This window comes from Argopecten irradians, chromosome 8 (assembly GCF_041381155.1).
Source record: "Argopecten irradians isolate NY chromosome 8, Ai_NY, whole genome shotgun sequence".
Classification (NCBI taxonomy): domain Eukaryota; kingdom Metazoa; phylum Mollusca; class Bivalvia; order Pectinida; family Pectinidae; genus Argopecten; species Argopecten irradians.
Genome location: NC_091141.1, coordinates 18,026,294 through 18,051,781, shown reverse-complemented (window position 1 = coordinate 18,051,781; position 25,488 = coordinate 18,026,294). Strand labels below are relative to the sequence as shown.

The 25,488-nt window shown below is 41.7% G+C and overlaps 1 protein-coding gene across 1 annotated transcript in view; it reads left to right on the top strand.

The window, feature by feature from the left end:
* The window catches only part of LOC138329562 (MAM and LDL-receptor class A domain-containing protein 2-like), a 112,874-nt gene that overhangs the window by 75,635 nt on the left and 11,751 nt on the right, over positions 1–25,488 (top strand). The window contains exons 105-119 of the mRNA XM_069276637.1: positions 24–255; positions 400–522; positions 644–771; positions 1,117–1,252; positions 1,524–1,676; positions 6,568–6,726; positions 6,991–7,112; positions 7,527–7,617; positions 7,970–8,110; positions 8,518–8,774; positions 10,626–10,857; positions 11,344–21,858; positions 23,819–24,441; positions 24,731–24,899; positions 25,279–25,376. Of these exons, the coding sequence (XP_069132738.1) occupies positions 24–255; positions 400–522; positions 644–771; positions 1,117–1,252; positions 1,524–1,676; positions 6,568–6,726; positions 6,991–7,112; positions 7,527–7,617; positions 7,970–8,110; positions 8,518–8,774; positions 10,626–10,857; positions 11,344–21,858; positions 23,819–24,441; positions 24,731–24,899; positions 25,279–25,376 (13,179 nt within the window). The remainder of the gene's footprint in view (positions 1–23; positions 256–399; positions 523–643; positions 772–1,116; positions 1,253–1,523; positions 1,677–6,567; positions 6,727–6,990; positions 7,113–7,526; positions 7,618–7,969; positions 8,111–8,517; positions 8,775–10,625; positions 10,858–11,343; positions 21,859–23,818; positions 24,442–24,730; positions 24,900–25,278; positions 25,377–25,488) is intronic.

Sequence of the window (25,488 nt, the reverse complement as noted above, 5' to 3'; positions counted from 1 at the left end):
AATATTGAATGTCTATTTTCCAGATCATTTTGGAAGGAGTTCGTGGTAATGGTTACGCGGGCGACATTGCTGTTGATGATATAAGAATAACTGCTGGAAATTGTAAGCCTGTTGGGACGTGTGACTTTGAGCTGGACACATGTGGGTATGGAAATACACGTACTGGTGATCAGTTTGATTGGCTGAGGTCTGCAGGTGGAACAATCACTCGAAACACAGGACCTTCAGTAGATCATACTACAAACTCTGACCAAGGTAAGACTATTAAGGCTGATGTTTTGTTTGTTAATTTTTTTATTTATTGTCTCTGATGTGAATATTATAACAAAATGAAATTATTTGAAGTATTTTATCAAATGTTAATACTGGACACTTCCACTATAAAATATACTGTTGCAGGTTTCTACATGTTGGTGAGGGCCAATGGACGAAATGCTGGTGATCGAGCCTGGCTGTACAGTCAATATTTCCCGAAGACTTTTGCATCCTGTCTGAGTTTCTGGTACCACATGTATGGAAAGGGTACGTGTGTGGCGTTGTTTTTTGTTGTGTAAGATTGTACTTAATGAATATATACACTGTCTAACAGACATACTTTTAATGATGAGAATTAATTAATTATGGAATCTGTTATCTTAATTAGATGTTGGTGTCCTTCGTGTGTATCAACCCACATCCAATGGAACGTTACTAGTTTGGAATGCCACTCACAACCAAGGCAATGTTTGGAGACAAGCAAAGGTGGATCTAAGTAGTGCTGTTAGCTATCAGGTAGGTCAGTCTTCTACATCAATATATTACACCATACTTGATAAGGTAAAACACCACAAGGCAGAATCCATTTGACAACTCTTAGACTAGTTAGTTGATAAATGTCTAGTTATATTACATAGCAGAACATGTATATTTGACGCTAGATTGCTTCGTAACAATTATAATCTGAAAGTCTGGCGTTTTCTCCTTTGCTTTGTTTCAATGGAACAGTATCACATGGGTGAAATATGTTCTTAATGGGCATTGAAAAAAAACATATTTTATGTCTTCATTTTGACCCTATCTTAAAGTACCTATCAGTTGTTTTGGGACTACAATCCTCAGAATTGTCTTGTTTTTCAGGTGACATTTGATGGAGAGGTCGGGACAGGTTTTGAAGGCGATATGGCTCTTGACGACATTGCTCTGAATCCAGGACGTTGTAGTGACCAGACAACAACAGTGCCCACTACTGCCCTAGCTAGTACTGTCTCTTACCGTAAGTGTACATGGATATTCAGTGGAACCTGGCTATAATAAACACATTCAGGCGTGGATTTTTTTCTTCAAAATATTCAGTTTTCAATACCATGTGAACATGAACTATCATTAATTTCTAATAAAGGATTTAGAAATTACTCATTCGGCTGCCATTTTGAAAATGTGTTACGTTTGGAGAAGAGCCAGAATTTAGGTTCATTATTCTTGAACTTCCTTATTTCATAGGATAGAAGCTTATTAGTTTTTACCAAACTTACTGATCTTTTTAGCTCCGACGACGTATGATTGTACCTTTGACCTGAATACTCTCTGTACATGGACCCAGGATCAATCCGATATATTTGAGTGGACACTCCACCAAGGCCATACAACATCATTTGGTACAGGTCCTTCTGCTGATCATACCACAGGGAGTTCCAATGGTAAGTATACTGACCATACTACAGGGAGTACCAATGGTAGGTATACTGACCATACCACAGGGAGTACCAATGGTAGGTATACTGACTATACCACAGGGAGTACCAATGGAAGGTATACTGACCATACCACAGGGAGTACCAATGGTAGGTATACTGACCATACCACAGGGAGTACCAATGGTAGGTATACTGACCATACCACAGGGAGTACCAATGGTAGGTATACTGACCATACCACAGGGAGTACCAATGGTAGGTATACTGACCATACCACAGGGAGTACCAATGGTAGGTATACTGACCATACCACAGGGAGTACCAATGGTAGGTATACTGACCATACCACAGGGAGTACCAATGGTAGGTATACTGACCATACCACAGGGAGTACCAATGGTAGGTATACTGACCATACCACATGGAGTACCAATGGTAGGTATACTGTCCATACCACAGGGAGTACCACTGGTAGGTATTCTGACCATACCACAGGGAGTACCAATGGTAGGTATACTGATCAAACCACAGGGAGTACCAATGGTAGGTATACTGACCATACCACAGGGAGTACCAATGGTAGGTATACTGACCATACCACAGGGAGTACCAATGGTAGGTATACTGACCATACCACAGGGAGTACCAATGGTAGGTATACTGACCATACCACAGGGAGTACCAATGGTAGGTATACTGACCATACCACAGGGAGTACCAATGGTAGGTATACTGACCATACCACAGGGAGTACCAATGGTAGGTATTCTGACCATACCACAGGGAGTACCAATGGTAGGTATACTGACCATACCACAGGGAGTACCAATGGTAGGTATACTGACCATACCACATGGAGTACCAATGGTAGGTATACTGACCATACTACAGGGAGTACCAATGGTAGGTATTCTGACCATACCACAGGGAGTACCAATGGTAGGTATACTGACCATACCACAGGGAGTACCAATGGTAGGTATACTGACCATACCACAGGGAGTACCAATGGTAGGTATACTGACCATACCACAGGGAGTACCAATGGTAGGTATACTGACCATACCACAGGGAGTACCAATGGTAGGTATACTGACCATACCACAGGAAGTACCAATGGTAGGTATACTGACCATACTACAGGGAGTACCACTGGTAGGTATACTGACCATACTACAGGGAGTACCAATGGTAGGTATACTGACCATACCACAGGGAGTACCAATGGTAGGTATACTGACCATACTACAGGGAGTACCAATGGTAGGTATTCTGACCATACCACTGGGAGTACCAATGGTAGGTATACTGACCATACCACAGGGAGTACCACTGGTAGGTATTCTGACCATACCACAGGGAGTACCAATGGTAGGTATACTGACCATACCACAGGGAGTACCAATGGTAGGTATACTGACCATACCACATGGAGTACCAATGGTAGGTATACTGTCCATACCACAGGGAGTACCACTGGTAGGTATTCTGACCATACCACAGGGAGTACCAATGGTAGGTATACTGACCATACCACAGGGAGTACCAATGGTAGGTATACTGACCATACCACAGGGAGTACCAATGGTAGGTATACTGACCATACCACAGGGAGTACCAATGGTAGGTATACTGACCATACCACAGGGAGTACCAATGGTAGGTATACTGACCATACCACAGGGAGTACCAATGGTAGGTATACTGACCATACCACAGGGAGTACCAATGGTAGGTATTCTGACCATACCACAGGGAGTACCAATGGTAGGTATTCTGACCATACCACAGGGAGTACCAATGGTAGGTATACTGACCATACCACAGGGAGTACCAATGGTAGGTATACTGACCATACCACAGGGAGTACCAATGGTAGGTATACTGACCATACCACAGGGAGTACCAATGGTAGGTATTCTGACTATTCCACAGGGAGTACCAATGGTAGGTATTCTGACCATACCACAGGGAGTACCAATGGTAGGTATTCTGACCATACCACAGGGAGTACCAATGGTAGGTATACTGACCATACCACAGGGAGTACCAATGGTAGGTATACTGACCATACCACAGGGAGTACCAATGGTAGGTATACTGACCATACCACAGGAAGTACCAATGGTAGGTATACTGACCATACCACAGGGAGTACCAATGGTAGGTATACTGACCATACCACAGGGAGTACCAATGGTAGGTATACTGACCATACCACAGGGAGTACCAATGGTAGGTATACTGACCATACCACAGGGAGTACCAATGGTAGGTATACTGACCATACCACAGGGAGTACCAATGGTAGGTATACTGACCATACCACAGGGAGTACCAATGGTAGGTATACTGACCATACTACAGGGAGTACCAATGGTAGGTATTCTGACCATACCACAGGGAGTACCAATGGTAGGTATACTGACCATACCACAGGGAGTACCAATGGTAGGTATACTGACCATACCACAGGGAGTACCAATGGTAGGTATACTGATCATACCACAGGGAGTACCAATGGTAGGTATACTGATCATACCACAGGGAGTACCAATGGTAGGTATACTGATCATACCACAGGGAGTACCAATGGTAGGTATACTGACCATACCACAGGGAGTACCAATGGTAGGTATACTGATCATACCACAGGGAGTACCAATGGTAGGTATACTGATCATACCACAGGGAGTTCCAATGGTAAGTATACTGACCATACCACAGGGAGTACCAATGGTAGGTATACTGATCATACTACAGGGAGTACCAATGGTACCAATGGTAGGTATACTGACCATACTACAGGGAGTACCAATGGTAGGTATACTGACCATACCACAGGGAGTACCAATGGTAGGTATACTGACCATACCACAGGGAGTACCAATGGTAGGTATACTGACCATACCACAGGGAGTACCAATGGTAGGTATACTGACCATACCACAGGGAGTACCAATGGTAGGTATACTGACCATACCACAGGGAGTACCAATGGTAGGTATACTGACCATACCACAGGGAGTACCAATGGTAGGTATACTGACCATACTACAGGGAGTACCAATGGTAGGTATACTGACCATACACAGGAGTACCAATGGTAGGTATACTGACCATACACAGGGAGTACCAATGGTAGGTATACTGACCATACCACAGGGAGTAGTACCAATGGTAGGTATACTGACCATACTACAGGGAGTACCAATGGTAGGTATACTGACCATACTACAGGGAGTACCAATGGTAGGTATACTGACCATACCACAGGGAGTACCAATGGTAGGTATACTGACCATACTACAGGGAGTACCAATGGTAGGTATACTGACCATACTACAGGGAGTACCAATGGTAGGTATACTGACCATACTACAGGGAGTACCAATGGTAGGTATACTGACCATACCACAGGGAGTACCAATGGTAGGTATACTGATCATACTACAGGGAGTACCAATGGTGGGAGTACCAATGGTAGGTATACTGACCATACCACAGGGAGTACCAATGGTAGGTATACTGACCATACCACAGGGAGTACCAATGGTAGGTATACTGATCATACCACAGGGAGTACCAATGGTAGGTATACTGACCATACCACAGGGAGTACCAATGGTAGGTATACTGACCATACCACAGGGAGTACCAATGGTAGGTATACTGACCATACCACAGGGAGTACCAATGGTAGGTATACTGACCATACCACAGGGAGTACCAATGGTAGGTATACTGACCATACTACAGGGAGTACCAATGGTAGGTATACTGACCATACTACGGAGTACAGGAGAGTACCAATGGTAGGTATACTGACCATACTACAGGAGTACAATGGGGAGTACCAATGGTAGGTATACTGACCATACCACAAGGAGTACCAATGGTAGGTATACTGACCATACCACAGGGAGTACCAATGGTAGGTATACTGACCATACACAGGGAGTACCAATGGTAGGTATACTGACCATACTACAGGGAGTACCAATGGTAGGTATACTGACCATACTACAGGAGTACCAATGGTAGGTATACTGACCATACCACAGGGAGTACCAATGGTAGGTATTCTGACCATACACAGGGAGTACCAATGGTAGGTATACTGACCATACTACAGGGAGTACCAATGGTAGGTATACTGACCATACCACAGGGAGTACCAATGGTAGGTATTCTGACCATACCACAGGGAGTACCAATGGTAGGTATACTGACCATACCACAGGGAGTACCAATGGTAGGTATACTGACCATACCACAGGGAGTACCAATGGTAGGTATTCTGACCATACCACAGGGAGTACCAATGGTAGGTATTCTGACCATACCACAGGGAGTACCAATGGTAGGTATTCTGACCATACCACAGGGAGTACCAATGGTAGGTATACTGACCATACCACAGGGAGTACCAATGGTAGGTATATTGACCATACCACAGGGAGTACCAATGGTAGGTATACTGACCATACCACAGGGAGTACCAATGGTAGGTATACTGACCATACTACACATGGAGTACCAATGGTAGGTATACTGACCATACCACAGGGAGTACCAATGGTAGGTATACTGACCATACCACAGGGAGTACCAATGGTAGGTATACTGACCATACCACAGGGAGTACCAATGGTAGGTATACTGACCATACCACAGGGAGTACCAATGGTAGGTATACTGACCATACCACAGTTCACAGTATTCACATATGTAGTTTTCGCACGTCAAAGAGAAAGCAGAATTGGGATGTAAATATTCGGCAAATCCTACCTGATTGATAGCAGTTTAACCCATTCCCTTGCAACCATGATTATAAATTCAGAATAATGAAAACAGTTTAACAGAACATACTTTTTTTTCAATTTACAAACAGGGTATTACACCTACATTGAGTCGTCCGGGCGCCATAGGAATGACACCGCTCGCTTGATAAGTCAGAGTATGGTACTGATGACAAGTGGAAAGTGCTTCAAGTTCTGGTATCACATGTTTGGTGCTGATGTGTACAAGCTTAACATTTACGCTAAACAAGGTGAAGAAAATTGAAGATACAGGGATACTTATGGAATATGACGGAAATTAATCCTTTCAATAATTTGAAAAAAAACATCATATGGAGAACTATATGAAACAAACAATTTAGATACAATTGAAAACGCTTATGATTCCAATCAATGCTATTTCACTGGGTTAATATGTAATGTTCATTTCATAATTTTGATATTATTAATGCAATTTAAATGCATTTAAAATATGTCGTTGTTTTATAAAGCTTCTTTAAATCTGTATTCACCAGGTGGTAACATGGGTAATCCAGTATGGACCAAAATTGGCTACCAGGGTAACTACTGGAAGTTTGCATCAGTGTACTTAACACCTGAGACTCTGGCCAATCCATCACAACAAGCAAGTGTGCAGGTAAGTGTACATGTATGCAAGTGAGCGGATGAGCAAGTGTACGGGTAAATGTACGTGTATGCAGGTGAGCGGATCAACGGATTTTTATCAAATTTCACACAATCAAAAATACAGCTTGAGATTGAATTGTCATCTACAAAGGTCACTGTTACCTAAAATAGCTTGTTTCACGAATTTTATTTTCGGAATAATAACTTGAGCACACGTCAATAATTTGTTCAGACTTCATACAATGATTACATAGGAGAAAACTTAGCTTGGGATTGAATTGGGGGTCAAAAGGTCACTGTTGCGAAAAATAGTTTGACAAATTTTCATTTCTGGACGATAATTTGAGACATAACTAGTTTTGATATATACTTACTGACTTCCTGAATATTTGTTTTAAAGATTATCTTATTTTTTTCATCTTAGGTTATCATTGAAGGCGTTGTAGGAAATGGTTACCAGGGAGACATTGCTATTGATGACATTTCAGTCAATGATGGACCATGTCCAACCTCAAGTAAGGCTTTGCTATTCTGAGGACCATGTCCAACTTCTAATAAGGCTTTGTTAATCTGATTACCTCATTCTAGTTTATTTTCCATCACACTCCAATTTGATCAGTTTATCAGGTCAATAAATGTTGATATTATTTATGACTTGATACAGTTCAGCCTTCGTATATGTTATGAACAGGATATGATATCAATTGTGTGTGCAATCGAGTTAAAATGGTTTTGCTACTATATATATACCACCCGCTAAAACGCGATTTGATTCTATCATATACATCCCAGTTATTTTCGTAAAGCGTTTTTAAACTGAATGTTAGATTCTACATAATGTATACTTTCTGGTTGACCTTTCTTCAGATACATGTGATTTCCAGTCCTCTGACATCTGCCAATATTCCCAAGACAACACTGATACGTTTGATTGGGTAAGGACGTCAGGTTCTACATCCACAGTAAGGACGGGTCCACAGGCAGACCACACATATGGCACAAGCGAAGGTTAGTTTGCTCTTCACACTCTCACTATAATGTGGAAGTAATTAGGAGCTGCCAACTATATTCACTTATTGGTCACAACCATATCCAGACATCTTTTTTCATCTATTTTGATGAATCAAAAAACGTGTTGAGAAGGACAGTAGGATAACAACGCATATGGATATGTATAAGTCAACACGTCACGATCGGTTACCTTGGAAACATAATGACAAACATTTGATTATCATGGTTTGAAATAAACGATCTAGCCATTGACTGACAGTTCTAGTTTTGGTAACATTTGTGCTGTGTGTAAACCAAAAGGATGACATTTATCATATCACATAGAAATATAAATGCCGTACAGAATGGTTCAGTTATTATTGGAATCAGATCTAATCTGTCGAGGACTTTGTTCTATTCACCAGGTTACTATATGTACATTGAATCATCTGCCCCACGGGTGGCCGGAGACAAGGCCAGATTGCTGAGTCCATCTTATCCGGCCACATCTGGTCAGTGTTTGACCTGGTATTACCATATGTATGGAAGTGGCACAGGATCCCTGGCTGTTCGTCTCTTCTCACAGGGTCAACTAAAACCTGCCATATGGTCAAGGTCTCGCAATCAAGGAAACTTGTGGAGAGTTGCTCAGGCAACACTCAACAGCAACTCGCCATTCCAGGTAAGGGTTAATTCAGGTATCAATCATTCATACCTGTGTCAAAAACGGAAGAGTTTGTATATCCTTCTCAAACTGAGGAATCGGTTTTCATATTTGTTACATGCATTGGTGTGCTGTTGCATACCTATGCATGTTTAACGCGTACCATGAGAACTATGATCGAACACGCAATTTATATTAATACTAATGCATGTCAATAATATGACAACCAATGTTCATATTAAAATTTACCTTTTTACATTATAAAAAAGAAAAAATATATGAAATACAAGATCAAAATAAAATTTGTATGTCTGTATAGAGGAAAATATCATTTGATGCAACAACGGATGATTAGCGTGCTCTTCCAGTGAGTTCCGGTCGGTTCCGGTTGTTGCTATGCACGTTACAAACTAAACAGTAACATTGAATCAAATAGTCCCATTGATAAATCTTTGTATATATATAAAGGCTAATAGAACTCCTCAATTCGTATCAAAATCAAGTTTTAATATTTCATCAACTTAGACATTAGCATACATCGGGTTGAGTAGTAACGAAACAACTGTGTAGTGGCAATATAAATAGGTATAATGAATTTAACATAATATTACCATTTGTTATAGTTCATCTATATAAATAGGTATAACAACTTTTTCATGCTATTATCACTTATTATAATTTATCTATATAGATAGGTATAATGAATTGAACAAAGTATTATCATTTATAGTCCATTTATATAGATAGTTATAATAAATTTAACATAACATTTTCACTTAAAGTTTATCTATATAAATAGTTATAATAAATTTAACATAATTTTATCACTTATAGTTTATCTATATAAATAGGTATAGTAGATTTAACATAAAACCATAATTTATTAATAGTTCATGTATTGAAGTATCATGTTTTAATTGTATTAACTTGAATTGATTTTTTTTAAATCACATCTGAAAATAGGTTTTGAGTTTGTGAAAATCTTTTTAGACAAGCAGGCGTCTCCACGTCCAATTCGAGAAACTTGAAAGATTTACTGAATATTGAATTCTCGGAATTGTGTCCGATACTCACCATTCACGATATATTGCTCACTTTTGACTGCAAGGTTATTGACAAAATATAAAATACTCATTAAATATCACGCATTTCTCCGTAAGGAAAATATCTACAATTAGATATATGAGTTGCCGTAGTTCTAACGACTTTTAACTATTATTTTGAGATTTCAAAGATAGAAACAAAAATATCCCACGTGGTAGATAATGTGGGACGTTTTACTCTCAAATATAAATGCATAAAACAATTGCAGAAAAAATGAGTTTCGGCACCCTCCCTCTTGGTTTTCTATAAAATGTTTCATTTTGTTTTTCTTGTCTAGGTTGTGTTTGTGGTAAGCATAGGATGACTGTAAGCTATGTATATATGTATTATGCGCTTTGTCATCAGGTTGTGTTTGTGGATGATTGTAAGCTATATATATATGTGCTATGGGCTTTGTCATCAGGTTGTGTCTGTGGATGATTGTAAGCTATATATATATACATGTATAATGGGCTTTGTCATCAGGTGCTGTCGGCGGATGATTGTAAGCTATATATATATGTATAATTGGCTTTGTCTTCAGGTTGTGTCTGTGGATGACTGTAAGTTATATAAATATGTATTATGGACATTGTTATCAGGTTGTGTCTGTGGATGATTGTAAGCTATATATATATGTATAATGGGCTTTGTCATCAGGTTGTGTTTGTGGATGATTGTAAGCTATATATATGTATTATGGGCTTTGTCATCAGGTTGTGTCTGTGGATGATTGTAAGCTATATATATTTATATATATATATATAGTATGGGATTTGTTTTTAGGTTGTGTTTGAGGCTACAACACTACAACAAACAGGAGACATTGCCATTGATGACATTTCTATAAGGAATGGCCCATGTGCTGGACTTGGAGACTGTAACTTTGAATCTAATCTCTGCGCTTGGACTAATGTGGAAGGATCTGAAGATGACTTTGATTGGCTGAGAAACAAAGGAGACACAACAAGTGCCCAGACTGGTCCAACTGTTGACCACACACTTGGCACCAGAGAAGGTCAGTCCATATAAAGGCCATGTCATGTATGATACAGCATTCTTTGTGTAACTATTCACCTATCTGATGTCACATATTCCTTTTTAGCATTTTCTCAAATACAAAATGATAGACACATGAAAAGGGATGATTCAAGGCAACATATATCACATTAGTTAGATATGTATAATAAGCAACTTTCCTCTGATGACCATGTGTCTTAAATAGCTGATATTGGCCAATATGAGAACCAGTGTACACAGGTACAAACTTTGTTCTAATTAATAGTGACCTTGAACACCAATTAAGGTCACGGGGTTCAACAGCCTTGATATGTATGTCTTACAAAAACAAAAGTATACAAACTGCTTGACATCATCTGGTTAACGTGCTAAAATGTGTACATACTCAAAGTCTCCGTGTAAAACTTCAATGCTTTATTCATTAGCTTGTGTATGAAATACCTAATTTTAACAAAAATATCTTATGGTACTTATTTAATTTCAGGATGGTATATTTACATGGAAGCTTCAGCCCCACAGAAAAATGGCGACAAGACCCGACTCACTTCAGGCCTTCTCCGGCCTACCAGGGCCTCATGCTTCTCTTTCTGGTATTTGATGCACGGCTCACAGACACAGATGGGTAATTTAAATCTGTACTTGGATACATCCACAACACACACCAAAATATTCAGCATCAATGGGGACCAAGGAACCAGTTGGTTACAAGCCCAAGTGAATGTGACCAGCCTTCGTTACCACTCATTGACACTTGAAGGTATCGTTGGTGCTGGTGTGAATGGAGATATTGCCCTAGACGACCTCCTCCTTACCAATGGGCCTTGCTCAGCATCATCCGCCGCTACTCATCCTTTTAACTGTGGTAGTCAACAAATCGCAGCCACCAAGGTGTGTGACTTCATCACTGACTGTTCTGATGGCACAGACGAGACACTGTGTGGAAATTGTACCTTTGAACATAATTTATGTGGATGGACAGACAACAGTATGGGATCATATCGTTGGAGTGTTCAGCAGAATGGAACAGAAACAGCTAACACAGGACCGTCCAGTGACCATACGCTAGGGAACGCCCGAGGTCATTATATGTATGTAGATGCTAGTAATGGCAAATTGAACAGTAGAGCATACTTTGCTAGTCCTCTCCTCCAGCGGTCAGCAGCCAGCTGTCAAATATCCTTCTTTTATCACATGTACGGCTCTGATGTTGGAACTCTTTCCGTTGACCTCAATATAAATGGCCGAAGAACTTCGCTTTGGCAAATAGTTGGTAACCATGGTAACCAGTGGGTTCAGCAGACTGTAGATATCGGCCACATCAACTCTCCTTTCCAGGTGGAATTTGGAGCCATAAGAAGGTTTTCTGTTATAGGAGACATTGCCATCGATGATATCTCTATGATTAACTGTGCTCTTCCACCAGTACAGGCCACATGTAACTCAACGACTCAGTTCCGATGTACTAGAGGTGCATGTGTTGATAAAAGTCAGGTTTGTGATTACACTGATGACTGTGGGGATGGCAGTGATGAATCGGTGATCGCCTGTAAAAACATTACTTCAAGGTGTTCATTTGATTCTAACCTCTGTGACTGGACACAAGATACACAAGATGTATTTGACTGGGCTATTCACAGGTCAAGATATCCCTTATCAACCCAAACTGGACCTACAACTGATCACACAACAGGAACCGCTGCAGGCGGCTATCTATACCTCAGGACCTTTTACCCTCGTAAACCCAATGACAATGCAGTCCTGATGAGTCCGGTCTGGCACTCAAGTCCAAACTGTTACCTTACTTTCTACTTCAACATGTATGGCAGAACTATGGGAAGTCTAAATGTGTACCTCCGAGATGTTAATAACCACTTATCAAAGATTTGGTCAAGGAGTGGAAACCGTGGTAATATTTGGGAGAAAGCTATGATCAGAATACAGGGAACGTCTGATCTCCAAGTTCTTTTAGAGGGCGTGAGAGGTCAGGGAAATTATGGTGTGATAGGTGTAGACGATGCTGTGTTTAGCGCTGGATGTCAGAAGTCAGGTCAAAACTTCCCGAACAGTGTTACAATCCCAGCAACTGTACCGACTGTTAGCCCTTGTGGAGTAGGTATGTTCCAATGTACTAGTGACAAGACCTGCATCAAACAGACTAAGGTGTGTGACTTTAGTCAGGACTGTAGAGATGGATCTGACGAGGGCTTCTGCGGACCATGTAACTTTGAGAAAGGCAGTTGTGGCTGGATGGATATCAGCACAGGCAAATACAATTGGACAGTTCACAATGGGGCAGGAAACACGGCATCAGCCTCTGGACCCTCTGTTGACCACAGTCTCAACACTACACAGGGTCACTATATGTATGTGGAAGGCACCAGGGGAGTGTTTTACTCCAAAGCTGTTCTACAGAGTCCAGTTTTAACACGCACATCCAATTCGTGTGAAATCCACTTCTGGTACTCCATGTACGGTTCTAGCGTCGGTACACTTATTGTGTCTGCTTTTGTCAATAATACAGAACAAGTACTTACCACCATTCGAGGTTCTCAGGGCACCGGCTGGCACCGCGGGTCTGCTTACCTAGGCAGAATACTTGGCTCTACAAATGGAACTATGATCAGGTTTGAAGTGCTTCCTGCTCGCGGATTTTCTGCTTCCAGAACTGCCGACATTGCCATTGACGACATCACCTTTGACAACTGTAAACCTAATGCTGTTCTTCCTAATATTTCCTGCTCCTTCGATAGTAATTTCTGTTCCTGGAGTCAAGCATTAGATGATGACTTCAACTGGAGCCGTAAAAATGGTTCCACTAACAGCGTTGGAACTGGACCCCACAATGATCATACCTCAGGATCTGGTTCATATATCTACATTGAGACTTCCAGTCCCCGTCGAAAGGGTCAGGTGGCCATCTTAGACAGCCCTGCGCTGCCCCCTACAGATAATCAGGGGCATTGTCTGTCTTTTTGGTACTACATGTTTGGTCCTACCATAGGAGGCCTGGATATATATCTAACAACTCAAGCTAAACGCACACTTTTCTTCTCAAGAAATGGTACACAGAAAGACCAGTGGCTTCATGCCCAGCGTCCTATTATTAGCCCAACTGACTACCACCTGTCTATTTACGGCTATGTCGGCAATGGTTACCAAGGTGATATTGCTCTTGATGACTTCGGAGTTACTGCAGGACCATGCCCTCCTAGCCGAGGGTGTGGATTTGAATTTGGTTTCTGCGGATGGACTCAGTTGGCTACCGATGAATTTGATTGGTCGATAGGAAGTAACGGTACAGCTTCTAGTGGCACTGGTCCAGCTTTTGACCACACATATGGATCAAACTCAGGACATTTCGCTTATATTGAAAGTTCAGCACCTCGCCGACAGAATGACCGGGCCATCATTAAAAGTCCTCTTTACAGTGGATCTACCAACCGTTGTTTGCGTTTCTGGTATCATATGTATGGGCAGAGCATTGGATCCCTCAACGTGTATACACAGATTAATGGATCATTCCCACGACAAATCTGGACCAGAAACGGGAATCAAGGTAACATATGGAGAAGAGGAACAGTTACATTGAGTGCTAATCAACATTCGTACAGTATCCTTCTCGAAGGAGTTAGAGGTTCTGGCTACACTGGGGATATAGCCATTGATGATCTGTATATCTCTGATGGAAGTTGTCCTTCTTCAGGATTTTGTAATTTTGAACAAGACACGTGTGGCTGGACGAATGCAGTGACAGTTGATGACTTTGATTGGCTGAGGGATCGTGGTGGCACTACCAGTAAGGCCACAGGACCAAGTGTTGACCACACAACTGGATCGTCCTCTGGGTATTACATGTACATTGAGACCTCTCACCGAGGTCCCCATCAACAGACGGCTTGGCTGGTCAGTGACATACTCACTCCTACCACTGGTAGTTGTCTGAAGTTCTGGTACCATATGTATGGTTCTGGTATTGGAAGCTTAAATGTTTACACTCAGTACACAGGAGCACGTACAAAGAGCCTGAAATGGTCTCTATCTAGTAACCAGGGAAATATATGGAAGCAAGCTACTGTGTCTGTTCCAGCAATGCAGCAAGAATTCAACATCATTTTCGAAGGTGTCTACAATGGTAGTTATCTTGGCGATATCGCCATTGATGATGTCGCTTATACTGGATCTCCATGTGGCGTTCAGCCTTCCACAAGTCCAGCTCCTATCACGGTGTCTCCTTCGCCGTCTGCTTACCCTAGAACACCACTAGATTGTGACTTTGAACATGGTATCTGTAACTGGCGGCAGGATGCATCCGACAGTTTTGATTGGTCACTTCACAGGGGCTCGACAACGTCTTCTAACACAGGACCGATCACTGATCACACACTTCGCAATGTAAATGGCCAGTATGCTTACATTGAAGTGTCGGGCAAACACAACAATGATACAGCAAGACTGGTTAGTCCAATGGTACGAATAAGCTCTCCAGGCATATGTCTGAAATTTTGGTACAACATGTATGGTGCCAATGTTAATCGTTTGAATATATACACCAATTCTTCCGGCACTGCTAATTTGGTCTGGACGAGGTTTGGTGACCAAGGAATGGACTGGAAGTATGCCCAGGTCCACATAGAGAATACTGGCCTGTCTGTGCTAGAATTCGAAGGCGTAGCTGGTCTTCGTTATGCAGGAGATATTGCCCTTGACGATGTATCGGTCAACAGAGGAAACTGTCCTCAAGATGGCACATGCGATTTTGAAAATGGACTTTGTGGCTATATTCAGTCTGTGAGTGATGTGTTTGACTGGACATTAAATTCAGGACGTACCTCAAGTTCAAATACCGGTCCACCTACTGACCACACGTTTGGTACCAATGAAGGCCACTACATGTTCATCGAATCTTCCCGACCTCGTCGTCCAGGAGACAAGGCTCGACTCGATACTCCAAGGTTCAGTAAAACCACTGCGTCCTGTTTCCACTTCTGGTATAGTATGAATGGTAGAACTACAGGAAGACTCAATGTTTACCAACGAGCAGTATCCACAACAAACCTAGGTCAGCCAATATGGAAGAGAAGCGGACCTCAAGGACCTCGATGGCACCTTGGCCAGGTCACTGTCAGAAGTCAGACAGATTACTTCTTGACGTTTGAGGGAGTGGTTGGAAGTAGTTTCTACAGTGATATAGCGATTGACGACATCTCCATGACTACTGGAGCATGTCCTCCTCCTGGGAGCTGTGACTTTGAGTCAGGATTCTGTACTTGGTACAACAACCAGGTCAATGATACATTTGACTGGCAGAGAAACAAGGGTCCATCGGCTTCCTCAGGCACGGGGCCAGTGGTAGATCATACTCTTAACAGTAGGTACGGAACGTACATTTACATAGAAGCTTCGTCCCCTCGACAAGCTGGCGACAACGCCTATCTGATGTCCCAGATGTTTGGACCTCAACAGAGGTGTATCCAGTTTTACTACAATATGTACGGCGCTGCTATGGGATCCCTCAACCTATGGATGTGGCAGAATAATGGACAGACATCACACAACTTATGGACCATGATGGGTAACCAAGGTAATGCCTGGAAACAGGCTCAGATCCAGATACCAGCAGCAGCGTCAAGTTACAGACTGGTCATCGAGGGAGTAGTAGGCAATGGCTTGACCAGCGATATGGCAATCGATGATATCATGGTAGTCCAAGGATTGTGTTCCCAGATACCATCCACGACTCCAGTAGTCACATGTGCATTCCACTGTAAGAATAACCCCAGCCAGTGTATCAGCAGTTCAGAGGTGTGTGACTTTAACAACGACTGTAGTGACGGTAGTGATGAGAGTAGCTGTGGTTATTCCTGTGACTTTGAGACTAACGGGGCTTGTAAATGGACCAATAATACCACTTCCAATCCTAGCCAGTTTGTCTGGAAACGCCAACATGCCCAGTCCCTGTCTAGTAATGCTGGACCGGCCACTGATCATACCACCTTAGGACCAAACGGTTACTACCTCTATGTTGAACCTGTTGCTGGACACACATATACTTCTGCTAACTTACAAAGCCCTGTCCTAGGCCAAGCTGCCAGCACTTGTCAGTTGTCATTTTGGTATCACATGTATGGCAATAACATTGGTTCCCTTACCGTGTACTTAAAAGAAGGTGGCAGTACCTCCAGTACTCGTCTATGGAACATCAGAGGTGATCATGGAAATCGATGGAATCAAGCAATAGTGCCTATCGGCCGTGTAATGAATAGTTTCTATCTGTACATGGCTGCACAGAGGACATACAGTACCATTGGGGATATCGCTGTAGATGATATCCAATTCCAGGGATGTTCTCTTCCATCAACCATTAGCTCATGTAATAGCTACAACCAGTTCCACTGCACACGGGGATCATGTGTGAGCTCTAATCGCGTTTGTGATTTTACGGACGACTGTGGTGACAACACCGACGAAACATCATGTACAGCATATCACAGGTGCAACTTCGAACAAGGAATATGTGATTGGACACAACTCACTGGAGATGACTTTGATTGGTCTTTAAGGGCAGGATCAACTCCAAGTACTAACACTGGACCGGCGAGAGACCACACTTTGAATACAGCAAGCGGCCACTACCTCTACATTGAGACATCTCGCCCTCGAACACAGGGCCAGAAAGCTAGAATTGCCAGTCGATTCTTCACCGGCACACCGTCAGCACCCTACTGTGTGATGAGATTCTATTATTTCATGTTCGGACAGACAGTGGACACTCTAGCAGTCTATATGAGAACTCAGGTCAATGGTCCAATGACATCGATCTGGAGTCACAAGGGACAAGTAGGAGAGTATTACGCCCGACGTGAAGTTGCCGTTATGTCTAACTCACCTTTCCAAATAATTATTGAGGCCACTGTTGGAAGTTCCTACTTAAGTGACATTGCTATTGATGATATATCTTTCTCTCCACAATGTGTGCCATTTAATGGACAAGTACCAACAGGGAGCCCTGGCACCAGCATTGCTACAACTGTTGGACCATGCGGCCTGGGTCACTGGCAGTGTTCGAACAAAAAGTGTATCCTGGTCAGTCAACGCTGCGACTTCTTGGATGACTGTGGAGACGGATCTGATGAACTGATGTGTGGTACCTGTAACTTTGAGGGCTCTCCGTGTGGCTGGTCAGATGTCAGCACTGGACGTTATGTGTGGGAGCGACATAATGGATCAACACCATCCCCTGTATCTGGTCCATCAAATGACCACACATATGGCAATTCTCGTGTTGGAAATTACATGTTTGTTGATTCATCTAAGGGATCATCGTATGGCAGAGCTGAACTTTTGTCCCCAAACACATATGGTAACCTGGCTGACACCTGCCAGATAAGTTTGTACTATCACAAGACGGGTACCACCACAGGAATTATGAGATTGTTTCTTGTACCCCCTACCGTATTGCCAAGCTCAACAACAGGACGAATTTTGTTGTGGACAGTTTATGCCGATCACGGTCCACAGTGGCAGAAAGCTACGATTAAAATAGGCCGTCGCACTCCAGGATATCGTTTGGTGTTTGAGTCTGTCAAATATCAAAATTCCGGTGATATGGCTATCGATGATATCTCGTTTGCTAACTGTGCTCTTGGGGGGAATGCTACATGTGCTTCAAATCAATTCCAATGTCGACGTGGATCTTGCATAGACCAGTCTCTTTTGTGTGACTTTAACGATGACTGTGGTGATGCCTCAGATGAAGAGCAATGCACAAATTATATTCAACGATGTGACTTTGAAAGTGACCTTTGTAATTGGTCACAAGACTACGCTGATGACTTCCAGTGGACATGGAAACAAGGAAAAACGGCAACAGCAGGAACTGGACCATCAACAGACCATACCTATGGTAATCCAACTGGGCATTATTTCTACATTGAAACATCCTCACCAAGACGTTTAGGTGACAAGGCCAGACTGAAAAGCATTGTATTTTCTCCAAACACTCAAAGCACATGTAGAATAAGGTTTTTCTACTACATGCATGGAGTTGATGTTAATGCCCTGAATGTCTACACTGAGGGTTTTGAAAGTGGTCCACTCAACCTTATATGGACTAAGAATGGCTCCCAGCCGGATGGATGGATGAGAGCAGACATTCCCTTGACTAGTTCTTCTGCCTTCCGAGTTGTCATTGAGGGTGTACGAGGTACCTCTTACCACGGGGACATCGCCATTGACGATGTGTCTTTTACTCCCTCCTGTAAGGCAGTCCAGTATGCCACCCTTCCGTATATGCAGACAACCGCGGGTCCCTGCGGATCAGGTAAACGACAATGTAACAGCGGCCAGTGTGTACCATGGTCAGCCTTCTGTGACTTTAAACAGGACTGTTCTGATGGAAGTGATGAAGCAAGTTGTCCCTGGCTCTGTGACTTTGATACAGGAGATTTCTGTTCCTGGACAAATGACCACATCAATCAGTTTAACTGGACATTAGGGAGTAACATGAACCCTAGTGCTACCAGTCGTCCTGGACCAAGTACGGACCACACCCGCGGGACATCAGCTGGATCATACGCCATAGCAGAGGTACCAACTACAACATCTAATGCTGTCACACGATTGAATAGTCCACTCTATCACCAGTCAGGAAAAACTTGTGCTTTCTCTATGTGGTTTCAAATAAATGGAGGAAATTTCCGCTCGTTTTCAATCTTCCTTACATCTAGAGGAGCAGAAAGCCAACTGTGGTCAATGGATAACAGAGCACTACGAGCTACAACTAATTCAACGTGGACACATGTCCAGACCAACCTACCAGTATGTGCCTCCGACTTCCAGATAGTCTTAGAAGTGCGAACATATGGCAGAAAGGCAGGCTTTATCGCAGTTGATGACTTACAATTTAATAGTTGTTCCTATCCTGTCCCGACAGGTTCATGTCTACTAGGACAGTTTACCTGTGGATCAGGAAACTGTGTACCCCAAAACCTCAAGTGTGATTTCCAACATGACTGTTGTGATGGTACAGATGAGGCACCACAGATTTGTGATGGGTATGCACAATGTGATTTTGAGCTGAATACTTGTAATTGGCAGCAGTTGACAAATGACCAATTTGATTGGCAACGACACCGCGGTAAAACGTCGTCCTTCCTGACTGGACCAACCCAGGACCACACGACAGGTACCACATCCGGATATTACATGTACATAGAGAGTTCTTCTCCTCAGAGGCCTAACGACACTGCAAGACTGGGATACTATCTACCCGTACCTACGTCCCCATGTGCTCTACGATTCTGGTATCACATGTACGGCCATGACGTCGGGTCCTTGAACGTCTACATGAACACTATAGGTAGTGCTGGACTTGTGTTACTGGACAACATCACCTCAGACCAAGGCAATATCTGGAGGCGACGAGAGGTCACATTGACCAGCAACACACCATACCAGGTCATTATCGAAGGAGTTATAGGAACAGGTTACCATGGGGATATTGCTATTGATGATGTTTCATTTACACCAGGGTGTGGAGCCAAAACGACTCCCGTACCCACACCTAGCGTGAACCCCTGCCCTAATAATGGCTTCCAATGTGGCGATAAGTCCTGTATTGACAGCTCCAAGGTCTGTAACTTTCAGAATGACTGCAGCGACGGTTCAGATGAAAACCAATGTACTTCGTCCTGTCAATTTGAACAAGGCATGTGTAAATGGAGTGAGACATCTCCAGACACATTTGACTGGACTAGAGGAAGTGGAGGAACAACAACAAGCCTCAGGAATATGGCACCTAGTACAGACGCCAACTACCAAAACCAAAATGGATACTATGTATACATCAAGGATGGTACTGGAGGCCACCCAGTCGGTAAGACAGCGCAGCTGGCGAGTCCAACCTTTGTGTCCTCAAACACCGATTGTTTGATACAGTTCTCTTACTACATGAACGGGGTGACACCTGGTACACTATACCTTTACCTGGTAGAGAATGGGTTGACGGTAAAACTCTGGCATCAGACCTCATCTCAGGGAGATCAGTGGAATACGGTCACGGTCGGCGTTGGGCGACACGCTAGCTCTTTCAACTTTGTCTTCTCTAAGAAGACCAGTGTATATAATGGTGTGACAGCCATAGACAACATCAAGTTTCTAAACTGTAAGATGAAACCTCCGGTACAGAGTTGTCCGAACAGCCAAACAACTCGTTTCTGGTGTCAGAACAAGGTCTGTATATCTCGTAACAATTTATGTGACCTCAGTGATAACTGTGGAGACAAATCAGACGAACAGAACTGTAACACCTATAAACAGTATAACTTTGAAGGAGGAATCGGCGACTTGGTTCAAGGCATCAATGGCGTAGATGATGACTTTGATTGGTTATTGTGGAATGGCAGCTCACCATCATTGTATACGGGGCCACTGTGGGATCATACCCTAGGGAACCAGAATGGTCACTACTTGTACATGGAGTCTTCACAAAGGAGTTACAACCAGAAGGCTTGGATTATGACAAAGCCATTCTACCGAACAAACGGGCACCAATGCCAGCTTCGCTTCTACTTTTACATGTATGGGCAGTATGTGAACCAGCTAAATGTCTACTACAGAGTGTACAACTCGGGTCCACCAACTAAAACACTTTTCACTAGGTCAGGAAATCAGGGAGCCTATTGGCAAAGAGTAGCTCTGAACATTAATGTAACACAAAGTTTCCAGGTGATATTCGAGGCAAAGGTTGGAGATTCGTACCTAGGGGACATTGGCATTGACGATATATCATTTACTCCAGACTGCCAGTATGCTGCAGAGAGCCTTCCTACCCCTCCAGTAACACCAGGGGGCACTACTCACACACCTCCCGTCACTGTGCCTCATACATGTAATACAGCTACCCAGTTTAACTGCCATTCAGATGGCCATTGTATTGAGAAGGCTAATGTATGCGACTTCAAAGCAGACTGTAACGACACATCAGATGAGGCCAATTGTGGTACGTACAATATAAAGAATTATTATTTTTCTATGCATTCAAAAAAGTATAGAAATCAATAATTAACCTAGTTTGTATTATTTTTTCGGTAAGATTAATCACGCGAAAATATTCTACTTTTCCATTTGGAGGACTAATGCTGACGTGATGTAAAGTATATTCTTTTGACTTATATTTTATTATAGCCTACACATACTGTGTCTTTCACGATGAAATCTATTGTTTTGTTTTAGCCTTTACATACTGTGACTTTAATTTGATAATGAAATATGTTGTTTTGTTTTAGCCTCCACATACTGTGACTTTGACAATGAAATCTGTTGTTTTGTTTTAGCCTCCATATACTGTCACTTTGACAATGAAATCTGTTGTTTTGTTTTAGCCTCCATTTACTATGACTTTGACGATGAAATCTGTTGTTTTGTTTTAGCCTCCATATACTGTGACTTTGACGTTGAAATATGTTGTGTTGTTTTAGCCTTCATATACTGTGACTTTGACGATTAAACATATTGTTTTGTTTTAGCCTCCATTTACTATGACTTTGACGATGAAATCTGTTGTGTTGTTTTAGCCTTCATATACTGTGACTTTGACGATGAATTATATTGTTTTGTTTTAGCCTCCATTTACTATGACTTTGACGATGAAATACATTGTTTTGTTTTAGCCTCCATTTACTATGACTTTGACGATGAAATCTGTCGTGTTGTTTTAGCCTTCATATACTGTGACTTTGACGATGAAATATATTGTTTTGTTTTAGCCTCCATTTACTATGACTTTGACGATGAAATCTGTTGTTTTGTTTTAGCCTCCAAATACTGTGACTTTGACGATGAAATCTGTGTTGTTTAAGCCTCCATATACTGTGACTTTGACGATGAAATATATTGTTTTGTTTTAGCCTCCATATACTATGACATTGACGATGAATTATATTGTTTTGTTTTAGCCTCCATTTACTATGACTTTGACGATGAAATCTGTTGTTTTGTTTTAGCCTCCAAATACTGTGACTTTGACGATGAAATCTGTTGTGTTGTTTTAGCCTTCATATACTGTGACTTTGACGATAAAATATATTGTTTTGTTTTAGCCTCCATTTACTATGACTTTGACGATGAAATCTGTTGTTTTGTTTTAGCCTCCATATACTGTGACTTTGACGATGAAATTTGTTGTGTTGTTTTAGCCTCCATATACTGTGACTTTGACGATGAAATATATTGTTTTGTTTTAGCCTGCATTTACTATGACTTTGACGATGAAATCTGTTGTTTTGTTTAAGCCTCCATATACTGTGACTTTGACGATGAAATCTGTAGTTTTGTTTTAGCCTCCATATACTGTGACTTTGACGATGAAATCTGTTTTGTTGTTTTAGCCTCCATATACTGTGACTTTGACGATGAAATATATTGTTTTGTTTTAGCCTCCATTTACTATGACTTTGACGATGAAACATATTGTTTTGTTCTAGCCTCCATTTACTATGACTTTGACGATGAAATCTGTTGTTTTGTTTTAGCCTCCATATACTGTGACTTTGACGATGAGATCTGTTGTGTTGTTTTAGCCTTCATATACTGTGACTTTGACGATGAAATATATTGTTTTGTTTTAGCCTCCATTTACTATGACTTTGACGATGAAACATATTGTTTGGTTTTAGCCTCCATTTACTATGACTTTGACGATGAAATCTGTTGTTTTGTTTAAGCCTCCATATACTGTGACTTTGACGATGAAATCTGTAGTTTTGTTTTAGCCTCCATATACTGTGACTTTGATAATGGAATCTGTTGTTTTGTTTTAGCCTCCTTATACTGTGACTTTGACGATGACATCTGTTGTGTTGTTTTAGCCTCCATATACTTTGACTTTGACGATGAAATATATTGTTTTGTTTTAGCCTCCATTTACTATGACTTTGACGATGAAATCTCTTTTATTTTAGCCTCCATATACTGTGACTTTGACGAAGGCAATCTGTGTGGTTGGATCATAAACACCACCAGTACTGGTGTACCAGACCAGACCTATAAATGGAAACTAGACCATGGATCAACAATTAACTCTGGGGACCTTAGACCTAAATATGATCAGACTACCAATACTCCAGTTGGTGGATATGTGTGGGCAGACAGCTCCCCCGGATCATTCCATGACACCACTGAACTATATACACCCATGATTGGTAAGACAGGACCACAGTGTGTCTTTAGTTTTAGCTACTGGATGCAAGGCCCGTCCATCAACGCTCTGGATGTTTACACCCTCTACCAGAATCAACAAAAACACCTTTTCACAATCGAAGGAGACCATGGAGCGAAATGGAACGAAGTAAATGTGTTCGTCGGTCCGAAGTCTAACTATCAGGTAGTAATCCAGGCCAGGCGTGGTAGGAGTTTCCGTAATGACATCTCTCTAGATAGCCTGCAATTTTTAGAGTGTATGCCACCAGCTCAGACGCCGTCAGGATGTCCACCTCAGATGTTCACCTGTCGTAACGGCTACTGTATAGACCCAGCCAAGCAGTGTGACTACGCTGACGATTGTGGCGATGGTTCGGATGAATTTGTAAGCAAACTTTAACGCATTTTAAATGTTGTAACATGTAAAACTAATTGGCTTTACCAAAAAAACTAATTGCTTTTACCAAAAGTATTCATTAAATATTGAGATTAATCTTGATTTAAACTTACCTGAAAAAAATGTATGCTGTTTTATCATTTTTAAATGATTTCAACATCATTAGTTATGGAACTTTCAAATATTTACTTGGTTGATGGTAGACTACTTTTACTATCACATGATATAAGGTTCAAGTAGATCACACTTATGCATAATTGTAATGTTTTGTATACAGGTTGCCCATTGTGATCAGATCTACAAAGGCAGGTGTAACTTTGAGAATGGAATCTGTCCACAATGGTCCAATGAAGTCACTGATAATTTCAACTGGACGCTGTCTACATCTAACACTCAAACGATTGGTACAGGCCCGCTCACTGACCATACACTGAGAAGTTCTAAAGGTGATTATACTTTGTTTGGTCATTGTATATTTGCTAATATTCACTTTTTACTTGAGTGAAACTCATGGATTAATCCAAATTCGGAAATAATAAACCTTTTCGTCATTTTATTTGCAAAAAAAAAAGATGTAAACATCTCACCTTGTCATTTGAATGTCTCGAAATTCTACACCTTCGAAATTTACGAACTATACAGTAATTTGTTTTTATCAATTTAACTTTCATTTTCAGGTTTAATTAAAGTTTTAAGGTTGATTGATCATAATTGTTTTTTTTTCTCTAATAGTGACTGAAGACGAAGGTCATTCTTTATATACATGTTTGCTAATCATATATAGCCTGTGTTTGATGTTACGTAACCACGTGGTGTTTTTTATAGGTACTTATCTGTACATTGAGAGCTCCAGTCCCAGGAAACAGGGAGATCAAGCAAGACTAGCGTCTGTGGCTGTAAAGGGCTCCTCACAAAACTGCCGCGTGAGTACCAGGAAGAATACAGAAACTCTAATTAAAAAAATTTAAGATTATTTGAGAGAGCATTCAATGTTTGATGTGATGGCCAAACTTACTTTTTTACTTAGGTTATGGT